We start from the raw sequence: 22602 nt of genomic DNA, 5'->3' as shown, positions 1-22602 counted from the left end.
CTGGTTCTTCTTACAGGAATGGTCAGCTAGTCCTTTGTTTGAAAGGAAAGACAATAAGGAGACAGCCCTCCTTGATCTGGATGGGAAACAAACAAACATCCACAAACGCTATGGTGCAATCAGAGATGCCGGGCAGAAGATCCAGGCTATGGTTGAGGTGAGAAAGAGTGAGTTTTCATAGGAGTTAGAACAGCAGACAGTTCTATGTAGGGCTTATATCTGGTAATTATTTTTTTTACAGAGATTGTTCCCAGACGTGGGCGTTATATCACAAATGGTCATTCAAATCCCGTGTGTGTGTTTGTGTGTGATTGCCATGTTAATTTTCACATATTTTCACTTTTTAAGCAATGGGCATTTGGTGCTATTCTGCCATTTGCTGTCCACACTGGTGAACTGATATTGGTGGAATAATGCATTGGGGGTGGGTTTTGTTATTGTTTCTGGTCCCTCCAACACTCAGTCGCTCCTCCCTCGCCCTTGCTGCCAGAAACAAAATGGTCAGGTGAAGCTCAGGTGAGAAGAAAACGTGTAGGGGTAAAGTAACAAGAGACCGCCCACCCACCAAAACAGCAGCACACCCACAAAGCAAACCACTCGGGCAAAGAAATGTGCTAACATTGGTGACACTGGATGTATAGCAGGTTGTTTTTACTTATCAGATGTCCTGTGGTAAGCGACAATCCAGATTAAATTGGAAAATAATAATAATACAATATTAATTTATTACTTGTACCCCGTTCATCTGACTGGGTTGACCCAGCCACTCTGGGCGGTTTCCAACAGGAAGACTGGCATTTTGATAAAGACAATTTAATTTCAATGCTGCAAAAAATGTGCATGCACAAACAGCCCCAATTCAAGAACAGACTTGCATCCGGGTGCACCCAAAACTTCTTTCAGTATACTATTCTGTATAAGCAAGTCCATACTCATGACAGGAAACAGTGAATATGATCATGTATTTGACATCTTGTATCATGTATTTGACATCTTGACTACCCTAAGGATAGTTTCTCTCAAGTGAATTCCAGATCAACATTCCATTTGGTGGTAGTTCTGACATTATTGGTGTAATTCTGGGAGTTACCCAAATGTTTTATGAGACAACATTAGGCTTTTATCACCATTAAAGCATACATCATCAGGAGAAGGAATCTCACCTGTCTGTTACAATGTGTATCCCAAGTAATGATTTTTCTGTTTGCAGGAAAATGCAGAATTGTTCAAGGCAGACAAGACAACAAGAATGTGGTCTAATTATGTGGAATTTATAGATGACATGATTTTAGATGGCTACTTTAAGTTTATCCGCAAATCGCTGCAATTTCTGCTCAGCAACATGTCTGCTGATGTACGTTGGTGAGCTTTCTGCGGGGTGGGGGGGTATTTCCTGAAGCACCAATTTATCAGTGGACATCAGTACTACATGCCAGAGCTTTGTCACCACCTTCTGGTTGCTTAATTTCAGAACTAAGTAAATTCAAGCTTTGTGAGCAAAAGAACTAAGGTTTTGCAATAGGAATCAATTAAGCAGGGTGTGTGCATGCAAGCATTTTTTCTTACTAAGACCCGCTTATTCTGGTATATGTATATTTCTAATTTTTAACTGAGGATTTGGTGGTGGAAGGTAGGAAATTCGCAAAAGGTATTGGAAGGGAAGTTTGTATAAATTTTAGACAAACTCCACTCCCATCCAGAGACATTATGGTTTCTGAGCATGCCTGTATATTATTTGCTAGTAGTGAATGCTGGTGTCAAATAAGTCTACAACTTTTACTGATTACAGATGTAAGCAAGCATTGGGTGTGTATTCTGAAATTAACCAGCCTGCCTGCTTGTTGATGGATATTAGGGGTTGACCACTGTCAACCCCTAGGGTTGAGCACCCTAGGGCCCCATCTGATCACCTGCAGTAAAGCCCTTCAGCCCCCAAGTTGGGCATCTAGACTAAGGTTACCAGATTTTTTTTCAATGAATCCGGGGACACTTACTGTTTGCTATGTGCATGTGAATGCTGAGAAAGCTGTTAATCTGGGGACTGTCCCCGGGAAAACGGGGACATCTGGTAACCTTAATCTAGACAGGAAACACCCCTTCCAGACTCAAGGGGATACCCATTGCCATGGGATGGAGGGGCCCCCCACCCTTCTCTCCTTGACTTAAGTATCCAACCCAATGCCTTATCTACCCAAAAGTTGTGGTGATTTCTATGAGGTGGGCAGAAACTGCAGACAGGCCCAATTAGCCTGCAAGGCAAATTCCTCCCTGGCCCTGAATGCAACCACTGGGTAAATCCATAGCAAGGTCCTGCAGGGCTAGGCCTGTTTATCACCAATCAGGTGGCTTATTTAACTGTTAGAACAAAGGGACGGGGAGGGGGAACCCAAAGAAGGCTGCAGTGCCCTCTGCTCATTTTACCTCATAAATCTTGGCGATCCCTTGCCTGAACCTCGGAGGGCAGTGGAGAACTAGCGCCATAAATTGCTACGTCACCCAGAAATCCCGTCAGCCGGAAACCCGTGGGGAATGGTAATTGTATACAAAAAGGGCTAGTGGTTGTGGGGAACTGACAGAGCAGTAGTAAACAATACTTTGAACGCAAGAGTGAAGACTGACCAATAAAGAACACACCGGTGCATTTCAGGCTGCTGTAGCCCCTTTGTTTGAAGTGCGCATGGAGCTGTATAAAGATGAATTGAGGTATCGTCCATCTCTGGAAGTGGGAGCAGAGGAAGGTTTTTTTGAACTGGTGGAAAACCTGATGAACGATATCTATGATACAGCTAAGCTGATACCGCGACTGGCAAAAGGGAAGTCCAGCTATAAGGTTGGTCTGGGGCCTCCGCGCAGTGAGGCTTCTGTGGGTGCTAGGTTGACAACACCCAGTTTAAAGAGACATTCAAACCAGGCCAAGGTTTGTAATGGTACGGAGGATGAGTGGCTAGCATATACTTCATAAGGAACTCATAAGCATTGCTTTCAGGTCCCATGTAATGCTCAGTTTAAATATTTTTGTTCACAAGAGAATTCCTGTGAACGTGTCTTGTAATGAAAATAAAACACAGGAACATATGTGTCTGTCTACAGGCCCAGAATTCTTAGCTGCCCCAAACTCTTGCCATGCTTGCATCTGACTTCCAAGCAGCTATGTTTCAATGTTCTTTCCATTCTGTAGAAGCCATTTAGGCAAATAAGAGATATATAAATAAAAGAACAAATAAATAAATAAATGCATTTTGTTCCAGAAGAAGCAGATAATTACTGTGAAATAATTACCAATTTTCAGTGGACAGAAAGCAAGCAACGGCCATATTGGTAGGCATGCTTTGGTCCCTCTCTGTTTCCACATTTGACTATAGTTAAATATTTTCTCCATATGCTTGCTAAGGAAAACAATAAAGCAATCATTGCATACCCTTAGGACAGGAGGGTTGCAGTTGTCACCCACATATTTCCATTTAGGTTGTAGGCACAATAACTTAAAAAGAAAAACAAAATTAAAAGAAAACTTCAGAATCCGAGGATTCTAGGCAAGCCAGAAAATTTAGTCCTAGAAAGTACAGCTGGGTTGCAGAGTGTGAATTTGACTATTCAGAGTTCCAGGTCACCTGTAAATGCTACATGGAACATTGGTCAGTCAATATTTGTGTGAATATGTGAATGTTGTTAAGTTATCTCTTGGCATGGATACTTTGTTCATTTGGAATCTGGTGAACGTAAGATCTAAAGATCTACCTAGTCCAGCATCCTATGTTCCAGCCAAGATGCCAGTGGGAAGCCCATATACTTGGCTTGTTCTTTTGTTTTCGTGACTCCATTAATGATTCCCTGATGCTTTCAGGTTGACCTAGAAGACATGGGAGAGTTGATGGAGATACGAGAGGAGATTGGGAACATTGTGGTCAATGCCATGAAACAAGGTGAAGAATACGAAGATTCATTTGAGAAATATTCGTACCTTTGGATGGATGATCCCCATGAATTCATGCAGCGCTTCCTCACTTTTGGCCACGCTCTAACCACTGAAGAGCTGGAGTCTCACGCAGAGGAGTACTTGCCTCATGTCGCACCCACCCTTGACCAGTTTCAGCTACAGGTGAGGGTTGGAGTATGTCTATACGTTTCATCCAAATTGATGTGTGTGTTGTGTTGTGTTCTCAATGGCACAAACTCCATCTTTATAACCCTACATCATCCCTCATGCAAGTGAGTAACGTTGGAACATCCCTATTGCTTTCCTGTTTCCTCTTTTCTCCTCCTAGTCCCCATCTTTTCTCAGCAATGCACAAATCTTTGGGCATTTTCACACTAAAGATGAGTAAAATCGCTGTTTCTTACATCACCAGTTGGCAAAACTGGCATTGTCAGGAATGCACATAAAATTTATCTTCTACGTTCTTATTACACTAACAATCGACTCACACCCAGCACAAATAACTTGGGAGAAGCTTAAAGGGGTTCTTATGTGTCCTATGTGTAAGTGGTTTTATCCCCTTCATAGCCCTGTACGCTGCCCCCCCCCCTTCCTAGTATCTTCACTAGGGGATTGTAAGTCCCCACTCACAGAGCAAAGCAGATTAGAATCCACCTGTCAGGGAGAGACACAAACTCTGAACTCAAAAATTTGAATAAAGTAGGTTTTCCTCTTAGGGCACTCTAGCTCACAACCAGATGGCTGCGGAGGGAACCCACACACTCAAATGCCATAGCCCATAGTGGTTCCATCATGATTTCCTTCTGTTCCCGTTACTGATGTGTATGTAGAAATTCTGCATCACAAGCTATCGCATCTCATCGCCCCCTGCTGTTTCTAGATTGACACTTATGAAAAGCTCTATGAAGAAGTGTCCAAGTTTGAGAATACCAGAGTGTTCAACGGTTGGCTGCAAAGTGACTGCCGTCCCTTCAAGCAAGCGCTCCTGAATACCATCAAACGCTGGAGCCTGATGTTCAAACAGCACCTCATCAACCACGTGACCACCAGGTAGCGTGGGGAATAATTTTGTTAGTTTCCAAGCTTTCCATTCCTACAGCCCCTCTCCCTGCATGCACGGTAATCGGCCACAATCAGCCAGTGCTCGGTTTACAAATCTATGAATGCATTCTTTAAATCAGCACCTGTTACACGCAGCCTAAGTATTTTTTGTGTGAAAAAGCACTTCCTTTGTCTTGTATCACCCATCGTAACATCCAGTTTTAGTGGATATGTTAAGAGAGAGGGAGAAAAGTGACTTGAGACCTACTTTTATAAACCTCCATCAGGTCCCCCAATTACAAAAGCCCTGCTTTGCAACATGAAAGAAAAGGTCAGATCCCAGAGCTGAAGAATCTGGTGTCAGAGGAATCCCAGCTTGGGCAATTAATCATATTGGAATTAGCTTTCTAGACGTGGGTAAAATTTCAGCTGCTGTTGCTTCCATACTGCCCTTCAACCAAGGATCACAGCGTGGTTTACTACATAAAACACTGCATTTGGCTCACAGTTGTGGGATCAATAATATCTTTCTCTCCATACTCATAAGATCTCTAGAGGTCCAGAAAAACTGCAAGAGGGCAAGATGGAAATGGTTAGAAAGTGTTGCTTAAAACTGGGGCTGCCATATTTTGAAGAGCAAAGAAGACACATTTGCAGTTTATTATTTTTATTTTAAATTGTTATTATAAAGCCACACATATACTCCAAAAAAAGAATGAGGATCAGAACAAGAAAATATTTTGAATATTCAGCCAACTCAGTGTTTGTTTGTTTTTAATTTGTACCAGAGACTGAAAGTAGCTCCACACTTGTAACAGTGATTGCATTCACTGTGAGTGCATTGGTGTTACATTCATGTATGGAGACCTTAACATATAATGGTGCATGTTTTACATTCTTGCTTCATGTATTTGCTACTGTTACGAAAGCCACATAAAGTGCAGAGTGAGCCACTCTGATTGGGCTGGCATAGCCAAAAGTAACTACCCACCAGCCGGTGAATGAGCAGAACAGTTCCCCCACTCGCCACCGCCACTCTTGAGCCCGAAAAAAGGGGGCTTGGATCAGCCTCGCTTCCCTCCACCCACTGAGCCGGTTAGCCACAGGGCAAGGGCGGCAAAGCCCCAGGCACCCTCCACTTCCAGTTACCAGGGCTCCTGGGCATATCCCTCCATGGTTTCCAGCCTCAAGCTCTGTGGATCACGCAACAGGGGAAAAGGACAGCACAGGGACCGAATCGTGTGACAACCAGCTATTGGGCAGCTCTAGTCATGTGAAAGGGGCTAGGCAGCCATTTCCTCTTCAACTCTAACAACAGGAAAGGTGTGTATGTGTACAGTGGTACCTTGGGTTACAAACACTTTGGGTTACAAACTCTGCTAACCCGGAAGTAGTACCTCGAGTTGAGAACTTTGCTCCAGGAGGAGAACAGAAATCATACACTGGTGGCGCGGTGGCAGCAGGAGGCTCCATTAGCGAAAGCTGTTGGCTTTTTGCAGTTTGGTAGCGCTGCAGAGAGCTTGCTGGGGGGAACCATGCATTAAAAAGGGACTCAAAAATAACTTAAACAAGGTTTTAATAACAAAAACAAAAACTCCATTTACACTAAATACATCAACATGACCCAACCACCAACCCATCCCCCAGGGTAATGGGAGAGCTAGGTGCTGCTCCTTATATACTACACCCAATTGCCAACACAGCTTAATCAATACAACTCAGCAGCACCTGCTATGTTTCACAGCTGTAAAGCTGGGTCTCGTTATCTTGCTCTGGCCCTTGCTCTGGCCCCTTAGAGACATACACATCGGGTGGAACAATGATGAAGCTTTACATTTAAAGAAACCATTCAACAGGTTAAGAATGGTTTCGGGTTAAGAACAAATTCCAGAACAAATTAAGTTCGTAACCCGAGGTACCACTGTATATATTATGTTATGTATATGCATAACCCAGACATTTTGCTATATTTTAAAAATCCACCCAGAAAGAAATTTTAAGGCTGAAAAAGGGTGTGTGTCCGGGAAAAAGAGGGCATATGGAAGCTCTAAGTTTATTTATGGTAATTTGGTACCTTCTCAAAGTAGTTAGAGGTTGTTATCCCTCTCCTCCTCCCCCCGCCCAAGGATGCCATCCTCTTTCCATAATGAGAAAGAACTATCAGAAATAAATCCAATGTTTTGTTCCTTGTACTGTTAAAGTTAACCCCAGCTGGAACCTTTTCCATTGCAGCCTTCAGGATCTTTCCACTTTCATGAAAGAAGTCAATGCAGGCTTAACCAAACCTGTGAAGGAAGGTGACTACGATGGGCTTGTGGAAGTGATGGGACACTTGATGAGGGTCAAAGAAAGGCAGGTGGCTACTGACAATATGTTTGAGCCTCTAAAGCAAACCATTGAGTTGCTCAAACTGTATGGAGAAGAAATGCCTGAAGAAATCCATATGCAGTTGCACGTGAGTTGTTACAAATGGTTTTCACTCAATACATATTTGTTCATCTTTCATATTGCCATTTTTTAGTGTGATCCAATGACCTCAATGCTTTGTAGATAGACTAAATAAATATAGTGGGAAAACAGGCCAGAAATAACACATCAGGAAAGTTCATGGGAATGTATCTGATAAACACAATCTGAAAGTGATCACGATGTAGCCCACGATTGAAGCCATTGTGCATTACAGTCTATTTAATATGATTGATTTCGCTTTGGACGTGCGGCATCATAGCATTTATCCATTATTATTAACAGAGTTGGGGGGGATTAAGTTCAGAAGTCTGCACATTTCCACAGACCCTTACCAAACCAAAGTGTGTTTCCTCCTCCTCATATTCAGATTTCCCCCCTTCTTACCCTTCCTGCATTTGTTTTACCAAGCAAGCCCTCCCCCCCCCCCCCGGGCCCCACAGTGCTCTGAGAGGTTTGAGGGTTCTTCTTTGTTTGCTTTTAGGAATTGCCAGAACAATGGAATAACACCAAAAAGCTATCATTCCAAGTCAAGCAGAATGTGGCTCCTTTGCAGGCAAATGAAGTTACCATTATCCGAAGGAAATGCCAACAGTTTGAGGTACCTTTCTCTTGCAGTGCAATGTATTCTCTGCTCAACTGGCATGCTGAGCTCCCCACAGACCAAACATTCAGGGGGACCTGTAGGCCGAAGGCACTGACAGATGGGCTGCCTACTAACCATAGTCTCAATTTGGCAGCTGTCCAGAATGAACAAATCCATTCTCTCAGTTTTCCAGTGTTCAGTTTGCCACGTTTTTGCAACATTCCATGAAAATTCATCAGTGTTTCAGTGCACGTTTCTCCTGATAGGCAAAACTGCATATGAAAATGTGTCTTAACATACACATTTTTGCAAGCAGTTTTCCTTAATACAATGCCTCTTTTTTCTATTTTCTTAATTACCTGCATTTTTATCCCTGTTGTATACATTTCGTACACATTCTTCAGCTGAATTTTGAGAAGTGTGAATTTTGAATGGTAGCTGTGTTTCAGTTTGTGCATTGTTTTGGCAAGTGTGAGTTAACATGCAGCTTAACAGACTTTCCATTTAACAGACTTGCCTCTTCCAGAATCTATTAACCTTTCAATAAAGTGCCAATACTTCATTTTTCATAATTTCTTCTCCCATCGATCACTGTAATAATATCCATGAAGGAGGGACGGAAGGAATGTCCTCAGAATATTGCATTTTCAGAAAATTTAAGAAACGGTCCCATAGAAGTGTTTAATATTAAATATTCATAGCATTCAAATTCATTAAGTGTTCCCATTGATATGGAGGAATGTAACACATGAAAATGCAAACCAGGCTGAATATCCTCCCCATCCCTAGCAGCAGCAATAGCTGCTGCCTCCATTTCTAATTCTCTCCAGGGCAGAAACTTAGGTAGTATGTATGGAGGTCCTGGGCTGCCCAGACGACAAGACCCCCCTCTTGGCCTCACTGATGTGGTCCAAAGGAAAATAAAGCCACATGTTTGGCACCACCTTGGCTGCAGGAGTTGCTGGAAGGAGGCATACCAGATGCCATCCAATTCCGAATCTACTTTGTTGTAAGATGCTGTGATGTCACAGCATGTAGTGGGCAGTGAGAACTTTTTAAAAAGAGATGAGGTTGTAGCTCATGATTTGCTAGTGTCTTGTCTTGCCCCACAGCCTGTGTCCTATTGTGAATGTTTTGGGCAGAACCCTCTGCTGCTGTTTCTGTAGATGGCATCATCCAGATTGATCATAATTCTAATCTTGAGCCGCAGCCAACAAACTCCTGCCTTCCAGATGTGATGCTATGCGATCCTGCTTTAACTAGGATATTCTGCTCTCTCTCTCTTCTCCTCCAAACCCCCTCCCCCTCCAGATTAAGCAGCATGAGTTCAGGGAGAAATTCCGAGAAGAGGCACCGTTCACTCATGTTGATCCAGATCCATATAAATCCCTCAATAAGGTAATTTACTACAAGTCAGGAAAGTCAATATGGGCAATATCTATGCCTTCCTCAAATGCCACCTATTATAATGTGCTTTTTAGTGCCATAGTAAAATAGCATTTTCAAAAACTGGCTGAGAAATTTGGACTCAGTGGTTTCTCTTTCTTGGGGGCTGCATATGCATGTGGTTGCCAGTGATGAGTAGGGCATATGCCACCAACCATGCGTGAAGGAGACTTCAGTGGAGCAAAAGGTTAATCTAACTTTCCAGGCATGTTAGAGGGCATATCCCAGAAGCACATTGCAACATTACGCTTTCCCGTTGCTGCACCCTACTTTTTTGCTCTTTCCGTTCATCTGCCTGCAACTTTGACTAACCCCCTTTCCATTTAATGCTTCCAGCAACAAAGAATGATCACCAATATGGAGAAAGATATGGAAACCCTATCCAAATCTGCAGGCTTGTTTGAGGTGTCTGTCCCAGATTACAAACAGCTGAAGGCCTGCCATAAGGAAGTGCGCTTGCTCAAGGAGCTCTGGGATATGATTGTCTTGGTAAGACTTTGACCTTGTAATCTTAGGAAATGTCAGGTAGGGCAAGTGAAAGAACTCTGCATCCAGAGGTTGAATTCTACCATGTGGAAATGAGAATAATGAGGTCAACACCCCAACTGCTCTCATTTTTTTTACGGCTGAATGGAATCTTTTGCACCCCATTCGCTGCACTGTGGTTCCGATCTAGATCAGTGCCACCATGACTGCAAATTACTTTGTGGAGGGGGGGGGTTCCCATTGAGCGAATGCAATCTCCCCCCACAATGCTGATTGGGGGGGGGGGACTCACAACAGGGATCCAATTTGGATTGAGCCTCCTGCACTGACAATTGATAAAAGAAAAAGCTTGCACTCAATGGCAAGCTATATAATAAATGTCACCAGTAGTTTGGCCCAAAGTCTTCATGCTTCCTCATCCAGGGCAGCTCATGTTTAGCTTCCTTTGGAACTGCTTGCCAATTGAGGGAATTGGGAGCATGTAATGAACCCTTATGAATGCATTGTGATAATGGAAGAAATGGAGTTGTGGAGCAAAGGACGTTGTTGGCAGATAGGGCAGGAAGTGATTTCCAAGTAGGTTCTGCTCCCAGTACCACTCTGATAATTTCCCCAAGAACAAAGGTAGTAATTCAGTGACTCCTGGGTGTTTTCTGTATTTACTTCTATAGAGCTCGCATGCCGTTGCATTCAAATGCAAGCTTGTTCATGTAGCCCTTAAATAGCATATGGTGAACATGGCAAGGGTACTCCCTTCCTCACAACATATGATCTGACATTTTATGGAGCTTCAGCTTTTTAATTTATTAAAGTTTACTTCTCCATCTCCAGCACAGAAACACCCACTGCCTTTTGTAGAAAGGAGATGGGATATACTTGCAGTGGATAGAAGTGAGTGGTAGTAAAGGATTTAAAAATAAAATCCATTTCCCCCAACGTCTAGAAAGGTCCTACTATAACAGTTCTGTTCCCCTTTGAGATGCAAGATCTGTTAATGTTTCCAAATAGTTGCATTGTAAATATTCTATTCAGTTAGCGAAAACAGGGAAAACTATGATTCCCCACCCCCCACCCATTCAGGTCAATGAAAGTATTAATGACTGGAAGACAACCAAGTGGAAGGAAATTAATGTCGAGCAAATGGATCTTGATTGCAAGAAATTTGCTAAGGATGTGAGAGCCTTAGACAAGGAAATGAGAGCATGGGATGCTTTTGTGGGACTGGATAACACAGTCAAAAATATGATGACCTCTCTCCGAGCTGTGACTGATCTCCAGAATCCAGCTATTCGAGACAGACATTGGAAAGAACTGATGGAGGCCACACAGGTAACTGATACAGGCTACAGTGAGTTCTACAATTTTCCATTCATCCGTCTGTCGCCAGCTGATCCGGCTCCGTTTCCAACTTCTGTAACAGGTGAGGTTCACCATGTCTGAGGAGACGACGCTTGCAGATCTACTTCAGCTGAATCTTCACAAATTTGAGGATGAAGTTCGCAGTATTGTGGACAAGGCTGTGAAAGAGTCGGGGATGGAAAAGGTACTGCTCTTGCCCTAGCCATTCCATGCCCATCAATCAAATGCAGCTTTCAGATACTTCCTTCTTCTCACTCCTATAAAAATGCTAAAAGATAACGCTTCATTTCCTACATTTGGAAGTAGATCTGAGATAGGCTTCTCTGACTTTAACATTACAGTGGTACCTCGGGTTACATAAGCTTCAGGTTACATACGCTTCAGGTTATAGACTCCGCTAACCTAGAAGTAGTGCTTCAGGTTAAGAACTTTGCTTCAGGATAAGAACAGAAATCGTGCTTCGGTGGCATGGCGGCAGCAGGAGGCCCCATTAGCTAAAGTGGTGCTTCAAGTTAAGAACAGTTTCAGGTTAAGAACAGACCTCCGGAACGAATTAAGTACTTAACCCGAGGTACCACTGTATTATTCCTGATAATATTGTGCACAGGTGAAACACATGGAAATTTTAAGTTTCTTACTTCCTTTTATATACTGCATTTCCTTTTTGAAATAGACGTGCATAAAATTTGATAAGGCTGCACATGCCTTATCATCAGTTTGTTCATCCATGTCTTGGGTGGTGAACCATTTTCAGCCAAAAAGCCACTTCTCTTTGTGAGCACCATTTCAGTGTTGACATGGCAGTGGTAACTGAAGCCAGAGGCAAAAGCAGGGAGAGCAATGGATGTGACTGTTACACTCCAGCCACATGAGTCTACTGACTGGGATCAGAGAGTGGAACCACCATATCCCAATGCTTAAAGAACCACACTGTCTTCTGGTTCTTTTAGTGCTCACCTCTAAAGCCCTATGCAGCTCAAGGCCTGGGTACCTGAAGGAGCAACACCTGCCAAGGTCATTCATGGAGGTTTTCCTTCCTTTGCCATCTGAGGAGAGGCAGATGGTGACCAGGGAGAGAGATTTCTCAGTGGTGGGCCCCCGCTTAAGGAATTCCCTCTCTAGAAAGGCTCACTTGGTGCTTACTCTATCTTTTGGCATAGGGCAAATCCTTTTTTCTTATTTTTTTGTTCTACGTCTTAACTGGTTGCAACGGCTGCTCTGTTGCTATTTTTACTATGATATTATTATGACTGATTTTTGATTTGCTGTATTTTGTGTATTTTATTGTTTAAGTCTTTTATGAGTTCCCCCCTCCCTCAGAGCCGCTTGACTGACAGATGTTATAGTATAGTTTGACAAAGCCCGTAATGTGCTGAATTTTGCAGTATGTGGCAGGATTATAGACCGTTGGTTTTTTTTTAATAACAAAATTATGTGTTCTGCCTCCACGGTCGGAAGCAGTACCATTAATTGGCAGTGGAACATGCTCCTTCAGAGTATATTAACCCTTAAGAAGTGCTAAAGTGGTTTCAGAAAGGGAGAGTGAACAATACCGTCATAGTGCCTCTTCACTAATTCTTGGAATTTCATGGACATTTTGCAAGTTTTTAGTTTGAAATCTTATCAGGTTAAAAATCTTTCCTGGCTGCTTTTGTTTGAAGGTATTGAAGGCTCTTGATAGTACCTGGTCAACTATGCAATTTGAACACGAGCCCCACCATAGAACTGGGACCATGATGCTCAAGTCTGATGAGGCACTGGTAGAGACCCTTGAAGAAAATCAAGTGCAACTCCAGACCCTGATGACTTCAAAGTATTTAGCACATTTCCTTCAGGAGGTCTCCAGCTGGCAGCAGAAATTATCTACAGCTGACTCTGTGATAAGCATCTGGTTTGAAGTCCAGAGAACCTGGAGCCACCTAGAAAGCATTTTCATTGGCTCAGAGGACATTCGCAATCAGCTCCCAGAGGACTCCAAGCGCTTTGATACCATTGACAAGGATTTTAAGGTGGGCATGGCCCTTTACCTGCCCTAATTTTCACATGCAAAAACGACAAAAACTGGAGCAGCTGACAAGTCCATCCTCTTTTCTTGCAGGAATTAATGGCTAATGCAGTAAAAACCCCGAATGTGGTTGAAGCAACAAATAAACCAGGTCTCTATGACAAACTAGAGTCCTTGCAAAAAAGGTAAGGAAGGCGTTATTTTCCTGCTTGATTTTGTCAAATGTAAGCAGCTGGCTGGATTTACTTACTGAGAGAAGAAGCAAATCACAGGCTGCATAAGTTCAGTTATTTAGGACAGGGTTCTGGTTGCAGTTTCTTGAATTAAGAGGTCTTTTAATTTTAGGCCCAGAAAAACAGTTGCAGATGCCTGTTTATCAGTGGTTTGTTTTAAATGGCAGCAGGACTGGCCCTAACATTGGACAGAGTGCAGCAGTTGCCTCAGGCAGCCAAGTAATGTGTTACTTAATTTGCATTTTGATTTTTACTTCCAGAGATGAAACTTGTGTGCTATGCACCATGAAGTGCTAGGGAATAGCATTTGTTGCTGGGCTTTAGACAGTATCTCTCAGGCTTGCACTGAATGGCAGCCCTGCCATGGTGCAACCATTATTCGGAACTGAAGAGAAACAGAACAGGCACCATGACTACCATTTTCAAAGGAGGTGAAATCTGCATGTAGCAAACACCTAAGCTGGGATCTGGAATCCAATAGCAGCTCACCCTTCATACTCTGACACCTTTTCTGCCTGGGTCTCGACTGCTTTCCATGGTATCTCCTGGCATCTATAATGACCCAGGTGTAATAAGCTGCTTTAACACTTGGACTGAGCATGTATTCCTTTCAATTAGAAGTGTTCAGATGTCAGTCAAATGATGAAGATTAAAGAGGCTTTGAAAATGGCCTGTGGTAGCGAACATAGAAAGCATAATGTGAATGCCAGGTTTTATAACTTCCCTTGATATGACATCTGAAGCATCTCAGTGGAGCAGTGCAAAGCACCATTTGCTCCCAGTTTAGAGTGCTTTCGTTGTTTGTTTGTATAGACATAGAACTGTCTAGTTAGTTAGTGATATTACTGAGCATCATGTACAGCAATCACACTGTGCAGCTAATGATGATAAACACAACGGCTCTCCCACACTCTCTTGTCCACCTTGCCTTTTATTAGCTTGGCACTCTGTGAAAAGGCTTTGGCTGAATACCTGGAAACAAAGAGACTGGCTTTCCCCAGATTTTACTTTGTATCCTCTGCCGACCTGCTGGATATTTTGTCCAATGGCAACGACCCCGTTGAGGTAGGATATACATTCATGGAATGCTTGGACTTTCTTAAGAATTGTTATATTAAAAAAAAATGGGGCCTTGAATCCCAGAGCTTTTACTAGAAATCCGACTTCATCCGAGGCTAAATCACAGATAACTTGGACCTGTACTCAGTGGGACCTGATCGGCATCTGGGGAGAGGGGCTGCAAACCCAGTGAGATTTGCACATCTTTGGCATGCAGCAAATCCCAGGTTCAGCCACAATGTCTCCAGTTTAAAAAGGTTTTCGGGTAGTGGGCTGGGAAAGACCTTGGGGAGCTATAGGCAGTCACAATAGTGGCCTGGTTGGAGTATAGGAGATCCTATGTAGCACAGATATTTTAGATTGTTCAGTGCCCATTTCCTTTAGGCTTTCTAAAACGACTTTCTTTTTAGAAACATTGCTCATATATCTTCATTAGTCCTCTTCTCCCACCGCTTCTATTTCCATATTTCTAAACTTTGTATCCTAACAATACCGCAATCATCTTCTTGAAGGTATCCCGTCACTTGTCCAAGCTATTTGATAGTATGGCCAAGCTGAAATTCAAATTGGATGCAAAAGAGCAGCCTCTGAAGGTTGGCTTGGGAATGTACAGCAAAGAAGACGAGTATGTTGATTTTGACAAGGAGTGTGACTGTTCTGGACAGGTTGGTGGATATTATTTTAAATTCACTATTGGTCATGTAAACGGAGAGCCAGTGTGGTCTGGTGGTTAGAGTTTTTTACTGGGACCTGGGAGACATGGGTTCAAATCCCAACTCAGCCGTGAAGCTCTCTGGGTGACTTTGGGCCAGTCACTGCCTCTCAGCCTAAACCTAACCTCACAAGGTTGTCGTGAGGGGGAGAACCATGTTCATCACCTTGAACTCCTTGGAGAGGAAAAAAGGTGGGATATAAATGAAATAAGTAAAGGAAAATAAATAACCATGAGAGTTTTGCTCCCTAGGTGGAAGTTTGGCTAAACCGAGTGCTGGAGAGAATGCAGAGCACGTTGCGCAAAGAGATTTCTGAAGCTGTGGTGACTTATGAGGAAAAGCCAAGAGAGCAATGGCTATTTGATTACCCAGCACAGGTAAGCAAAAAGGCTAGAGTCAAAATGCAATGTTTTATATGTTTAACCTGTGAAGTGCAAAGAAAAGAGGAACAGAAACAGATGTTCATTCTAATAAGGAGTAAATATAACCAGAGGAACAAAGTGGAGCCATTCAGCATGCTTGTAGGATTAGGCCTTTATAAAGTCTAGTAGACAGTGTAGTACCCCCCAGATGTTGTGGACTACAATTCCTATCAGGCTTCTGCCAGCATGACCTGTGGTCAAGGATGCCCAGGGGTCAGCTGGAAGGCACCGTATGACCGGTTCTTTTCTAGTCACTCATCCCACCAGAGCTGCACATTTGGGGGTCAAGGGGCAGAGCCTGAATTAAGGACAGTTCTGGCATTTCATCTGGCTTCACCATCTCATAGGACTCTTTGGCTGTTGTTGCAGATTGCTTTAACATGTACCCAGATCTGGTGGACAACAGAGGTTGGCATTGCCTTTTCACGACTGGAGGAAGGCTATGAAAACGCTATTAAAGATTACAATAAGAAGCAGGTACATAGCAGCAGCCCCCTCTGATTTTGTCAGACTGTGTTCAGATTTGCAGTGGCAAATTCTTCAGCGGAATAGTAGGCAGTTTTTTGTGTCTACAACATATCACACAGATGTCATCTCAAGCTCTGTCACTGAATGCAACCACTGGAGGAGGAAGGGGTGGGTGTGGCCTGCCTTGCCCCAGGTGTCATCCCTGAGGGGGGATGACATCACCGCCCCACCCCCTGGGACGCTCGCCCCGCCCCCAGGTGCCAGAGCAGCTAGCTCCGCCTCTGAATGCAACTTCCAGTTTTGTGTGGGGTTTTTTTAGATGAGTAGGTGCAGCAAGCCTCTAGGTCTCATGGTTGTTAAAGATTGGAAACCGCTTAAATATGTTTATTTTTCTTTCCCCAGATTAACCAGCTAAACACATTAATTACACTACTCATTGGGAACTTAACCCCAGGAGACCGAATGAAGATTATGACAATCTGTACCATTGATGTCCATGCCAGAGATGTCATTGCCAAAATGATTTTAGCAAAGGTATATGCAGTAAAGACTGTGAAATAGTACTTTGCTTTTTGGAAGCACACATTTTCTTAGAATCTTCTCAAGCCAATTTCACATAGCAACGTGGTTCTCTTCACTCATTCTTCAACCATCCTTTACTTAGTGAAAGCTAAGGACTAGCCCTGTATCACTTTCAATGAATAAGATTTTCAAAAATGCAAACTTAAGTCCTATCAAGACTCCCCCCAAAAGTATAGTCAATCCACTATGTCCACTTTGGGGGAGTTACTACATTTGAGTTATTAAAGAATATATTATTCATATATCGAAGACCCTGAATAAGTCCTTTTTGGCTGAAATGCATTGGGCTTCTGATAAATATTTATCAGCATGCAGAGGTGTGGTCTCTCTTTCTGGTGGTTTGTTGGGGGGTAAATAATCTCTATAGGCTCTGAAGTAGAAGGCCACTTAATCTGCGCTTATGTCTAGAAAGTTGCCAAAGGAACTAAGTATGAGGTCTCTGTGGCGCAACGGGTCAGTGCGTCTGGCTGTTAAGCAGAAGGTTGGTGGTTCAAGCCCACCCAGGGACGGCTGTGGGCAGGATTCCTACACTGCAGGGGGTTGGAGCTGATGATCTTTGGGGTCCCTTCCAACTCTACAGTTCTGTGGTTCTATAAAATTTTAAGCCATTACGAGCCTCCTACACATAAAAGCTTATGTGGATAGAAAAGGAGATAAGCAGGAACCACTGGAAATTTACTTATTATGGTTTCGCATTTGGGTTGCAGGTGGAAAGCTCCCAGGCCTTTACCTGGCAGTCTCAACTTAGGCATCGTTGGGATGATGAAAAGGGACACTGCTATGCCAATATATGTGACGCTCAGCTCCAATATTCCTATGAGTACCTTGGCAACACTCCACGGCTGGTGATCACACCACTCACTGACCGGTATGAGCTGCTTAGCTTGGAAAGCCTTCAGCCTGGCCCAACGTATGTTCTTAGGGCATGCGCTGACTAGGATGATGCCAAATGTCTATCTTTTTGCAGGTGTTACATCACCCTGACACAGTCCCTCCACTTGATCATGGGAGGAGCTCCTGCAGGCCCTGCTGGCACAGGGAAGACAGAGACCACCAAAGACTTGGGAAGGGCAGTGGGGATCATGGTGTACGTCTTCAACTGCTCTGAGCAAATGGACTATAAGGTAAAGATCTAGCCAGTAAAAGTAACAGTGGGTCATATCTGAGTCCCTAATTCAGCCAAAAAGCACCCAAAGTCATCCCCGAAGTCAGGAGTGTGAGGTAAACAGCAATCCATTCAGAGGTATAATTACAGAACGCTCTACTTTCCTAGTATTTTGTGTACCTGCAGGGACATCTGTTATTTTTTAAAAAAAACATTGTACCTTTTTCTAACACATTACAGCTCCGTAGAATAAAATGGGCACTGTAAAACACTGAGGTGCTCTTCTGCTGGTTCCCTCACTGTGAGAGGTGAAACCAAGCAGAGGGCCTTCTCAGTAGTGGCACCCTCCCTGTGGAACGCCCTCCTATCAGGTGTCAAGGAGATAAAGAACTACACAACTTTTAAGACATCTGAAGGCAGGCCTGTTTTGGGAGGTTTTTAATGCGTGATGTTTTTATTATGTTTTAGATATGCTGTAAGCCTCCCAGAGTGGCTGGAGAAATTTATACCCAGTAGGGCAGGGTATAAATAATAACAAATTCATGATTATGATTATTATTTATTACAGACACAGATCTACATTTTGTTTCAAGTACAATCATACCTTGGAATTCAAACAGAATCTGTTCTGGAAGTCCATTTGACTTCTAAAGCATTCAAAAACCAAAGTGCGGCTTCTGATTGGCTGCAGGAAGCTCCTGCAGCCAATTGGAAGCCACGGAAGCCCCGTCAGACGTTTGGCTTCCAAAAGAACATTAAAAAACCGGAACAGTTGCCTCCAGGCTGGGATTGTTTGGGAGCCAAAACTTTCAAGAACTAAGCTGTTCGAAAACTAAGATCCAACTGTATACCTTATTATATCGCTAAAAGCTTCCTAGAAAACAACAGGCTGCTTGTTCCTTCCAGCACTTCCTCTCTTCCCACCCATCTGTTCTTGTGCTACAATGTGTTTTCCTGTGTTTTAAAATATAGCAAAACAATACATAAACAGGATATATTAACTAGTTAATTGATTGAATGTGATGGTCCACAAACAAATGCCTGTGCCTTTCCTTTCTAGTCCTGCGGAAATATTTACAAAGGATTGTCCCAGACAGGTGCATGGGGATGTTTTGATGAATTCAATCGGATTTCGGTGGAAGTCTTGTCTGTAATTGCTGTACAGGTAAAGATTCTCCTTAGGTTTCCTTTCATTGTGTGCAAATAGCCTGGATTTCATAGTCCTTCCAGCTTTATCGCTGCAGTCAAATGATGGCCATTCGTCTCTTGGATCAATACAAGTCCCTTGGGAATGATAGGCTGTAAGGAGGAGGTAGCTATTTCTATTCTGTCTTTGGTTTGCCACAATCAGCACTTTTCCATTCCTCTAGAGTTCAGTGTCCACTAAAACCTACGTCATTTGTCTCACTATCTGCTATGACTGAAACTTACATAATGCAATGTAATGGGATGTAATGAAATGTAATTAATTTAACTTATTAAATTCTGCTGCGGCCCAATGGATTGGCTGTTGTAGGTGACAGTTGAGAGAGAACCCCGATGCCATCAGTGTCACATCTGCAACCAGCCAGATTTAGCATTCTGGTAACATTATGAGGTCGGGACACAGGTGGCGCTGTGGTCTAAACCACAGAGCCTAGGGCTTGCCGATCAGAAGGTCGGCAGTTCAAATCCCCACGATGGGGTGAGCTCCCGTTGCTCGGTCCCTGCTCCTGCCCACCTAGCAGTTCAAAAGCACGTCAAAGTGCAAGTAGAGAAATAGGTAAATGGCGTTTCGGTATGCTGCTCTGGTACAGCAGGAAGGTAAATGGCGTTTCGGTATGCTGCTCTGGTTCGCCAGAAGCGGCTTAGTCATGCTGGCCACATGACCCGGAAGCTGTCTGCAGACAAATGCCAGCTCCCTCGGCCTATAGAGCGAGATGAGCGCTGCAACCCCAGAGTCATCCACGACTGGACCTAATAGTCGGGGGTACCTTTACCTTTACCTTTAACATTATGAGGTCAGTTCAGAGTGAGGAAATACTCCCCTCATTCTGTATGAGTAAATTTGCCAGTCAATGAAGCTGGGCCCCACAAAATTGCTTCAAGGAGGAGAGCAATCTGTAGCTTGCAAAAGCTTGTGCAGAAGGCCTCCCACTCCTCGCATGTCATTTTAAGTCAAGCCTAGTTTGTTGAGTATCCTGGAACTTGGCTAGCTCAAGTGTGCAATTATTTCCTAGCTCTTGATGCATCCTACATGCCTTTAGGTTTCATTGACTGCAGTTGGTTATGGAAAAACTTGTTAATATGTCTGCATTTATCTTCAGCACCATATTCTATTATCTTACTGAAGACCACATAGGAACAACTCTTAAGACTTTGTTTTACTTGAAAGGTTAAATGTGTTCAGGATGCCATAAGAGCCAAAAAGAAGGTTTTCAACTTCCTTGGAGAGACCATTTCTCTTATTCCAACCGTTGGAATGTTTATTACTATGAATCCTGGATATGCTGGTCGTACTGAGCTGCCTGAAAATTTGAAAGCTTTGTTCAGGTACTAACATGGAGCCACTATTCTGGGGGAAATGAACTGATAAGGGATTATCACAATAATGTATGAGCTGGCCAGATTCCTTGGGCAGCAGAGTTGGGATGCCTCTGCCCAGCCAGCCAGCCTCCCTCCTTCCCTCCCTGGGCTCCTAATACCTTTGCTGTCTCCTGTCTGAGAAAGGGGCAGGCACTTGCTTCATTCTTCCCGCACCCATCACTTCTGGCCAAGTTCCAGGCCCATGCTTCTTTCTTGCATGCCTCACTTCCCCCACCTCCATTGCCATTTTGCCACAGTCATGTAATGTGTCACTCTGCCCAGAGAAGTAATGTGGGAGTAGTAGTGCCAATGAGATTTATTGAGCTATTGAGGATAAGGGCACGTGAAGGATACCATGAATAGATTTGGAAAGCGTGTTGAGAGAAGAGAGAGTTACTCTTTTGCACAGGCTTGGATCGCCAACATGGAAGCTATCGGGAGTCAGAGCAGATTATACAGTGTGTAAAACAGTGGAAACAAAACGAGACCGAGTGTAAGTGGGAAATGAATGTGGGCGTTTGAAATTAATCATATCTGACATTTGCACTGAATATTCACTGCAGCCTAAAGGAAAGATTGACTGTTGTCTCTGCAGAGTAATCGCACCAGATGTCAATTGTCTCATTTCTCTCTTTTCAGGCCCTGTGCGATGGTTGTTCCTGATTTCGAGCTTATCTGTGAAATCATGCTTGTTGCTGAAGGTTTCATTGAAGCCAGGCTTCTAGCTAGGAAGTTTATTACTCTCTACACACTGTGTAAGGAGCTGCTTTCAAAGCAGGTAATTGAACATTGTTCACCAAGCCTGTTTGACACTAAGTTTTTTTAGTGCAGTGAAGAGTTTGCAAGAGTATGTTGACAGGGCTTTTTAAAATTTTTTACTTAAAAGTGGTTGTATTCCACCCCAAACTTCATCTTGTCATAGAAAATCAGCAGGGATATACAGAGGTAGAATACAGTCATACCTCAGGTTGAATATGCTTCATGTTGAGCGTGTTCGAGTTGCGCTTCGCAGCAACCTGGAAGTAACGGAGTGCGTTACTTCCGGGTTTTGCCGCTTGCGCATGCGCAGATGCTCAAAATGACATCATGCACAGAAGCAGTGAAAAGCGACCCACCCGCAGGCAGATGTGCCATTGCTAGTTACGTTTGCTTCTGGATACGAATGGGGCTCCGGAACGGATCCCGTTTGCATCCCGAGGTACCACTGTATTGGAATGTTAAAAAATGGCTGCCTCTCACTACTCACCTCCAGAAGTGAGCCCAAAACCTTATGGCTATGGTAACAAAGGGTGCCCGTGCTACTGTACCCACCTCAGAGGAACATAAACAACTTTCCTTGCCTTCTTTGAAAGTAGAGGGATGCCTTTCCTGACTTGTTTTAAGCGATGTCCTTCTGTTTACGTGCAATGCGAAGTTGTTGCCATATGTCTGACAGGATCACTATGACTGGGGTTTGAGAGCTATCAAGTCTGTGCTAGTGGTGGCTGGTTCACTCAAGAGAGGAGACCCAGGACGGGCAGAAGACCAGGTTCTCATGAGAGCTTTGCGAGACTTTAACATCCCCAAGATTGTGACGGATGACTTGCCTGTCTTCATGGGACTCATCGGAGACCTTTTCCCAGCGCTGGATGTGCCTAGGAAGCGTGATCTAAACTTTGAAAAGGTGAATCTGCTTTAGTTGGCTGTGAAGTATAATTAAGAGATTTGAATGGCCTCTTTTGTGTGTGTGACTTCATTGGGGAAAACCCTGTTGCCATGGAGACCTCTGGAAAAGAGCCCTGCTCAGAAAGCTTTTGGTGATTTGTTCATTTTCCTGTTTGGACACCTGGGATTGTATCTGCGCAATAATCCCATCATTTATAGCAGATCACTGCTTCAGTGCTGTACCAGCCCTGGGACTGAGGAATGAGCCCCCGAACAAGAATTACACCCCCTAGTACACTGGGGCTTGGACTTGTAAACACATTTCTTGTCTTCTCAGATAATTAAACAGTCCGTTGTGGAGCTCAAGCTACAACCTGAGGAGAGTTTTGTGCTGAAGGTGGTACAGCTGGAAGAGTTACTCCAAGTTCGGCATTCTGTGTTTGTGATTGGAAATGCAGGCTGTGGCAAATCTCAGGTAGGAGCTA

General features: G+C 43.6%; 1 protein-coding gene across 2 annotated transcripts in view; it reads left to right on the top strand.

Moving 5' to 3' along the window:
- The window catches only part of DNAH17 (dynein axonemal heavy chain 17), a 97352-nt gene that overhangs the window by 18872 nt on the left and 55878 nt on the right, over positions 1–22602 (top strand). For both annotated transcript variants that reach the window (XM_081184851.1, XM_081184852.1), the window contains 25 exons: positions 17–157; positions 1211–1354; positions 2648–2830; positions 3845–4099; positions 4818–4987; positions 7211–7433; positions 7929–8045; positions 9342–9428; positions 9813–9965; positions 11043–11291; positions 11383–11505; positions 12983–13330; positions 13420–13511; positions 14498–14624; positions 15131–15283; positions 15583–15708; positions 16123–16230; positions 16624–16755; positions 17511–17671; positions 17771–17927; positions 18969–19073; positions 20283–20440; positions 21113–21251; positions 21909–22136; positions 22455–22592. In XM_081184851.1, the coding sequence (XP_081040977.1) occupies positions 17–157; positions 1211–1354; positions 2648–2830; positions 3845–4099; positions 4818–4987; positions 7211–7433; positions 7929–8045; positions 9342–9428; positions 9813–9965; positions 11043–11291; positions 11383–11505; positions 12983–13330; positions 13420–13511; positions 14498–14624; positions 15131–15283; positions 15583–15708; positions 16123–16230; positions 16624–16755; positions 17511–17671; positions 17771–17927; positions 18969–19073; positions 20283–20440; positions 21113–21251; positions 21909–22136; positions 22455–22592 (4017 nt within the window). The remainder of the gene's footprint in view (positions 1–16; positions 158–1210; positions 1355–2647; positions 2831–3844; positions 4100–4817; positions 4988–7210; positions 7434–7928; positions 8046–9341; positions 9429–9812; positions 9966–11042; positions 11292–11382; positions 11506–12982; positions 13331–13419; positions 13512–14497; positions 14625–15130; positions 15284–15582; positions 15709–16122; positions 16231–16623; positions 16756–17510; positions 17672–17770; positions 17928–18968; positions 19074–20282; positions 20441–21112; positions 21252–21908; positions 22137–22454; positions 22593–22602) is intronic.

The sequence above is a fragment of the Podarcis bocagei genome (genome assembly GCF_964188305.1).
Source record: "Podarcis bocagei genome assembly, chromosome: 2".
In the NCBI taxonomy this organism is placed as follows: Eukaryota; Metazoa; Chordata; class Lepidosauria; order Squamata; family Lacertidae; genus Podarcis; species Podarcis bocagei.
This window is presented reverse-complemented; position numbering and strand designations above follow the sequence as displayed.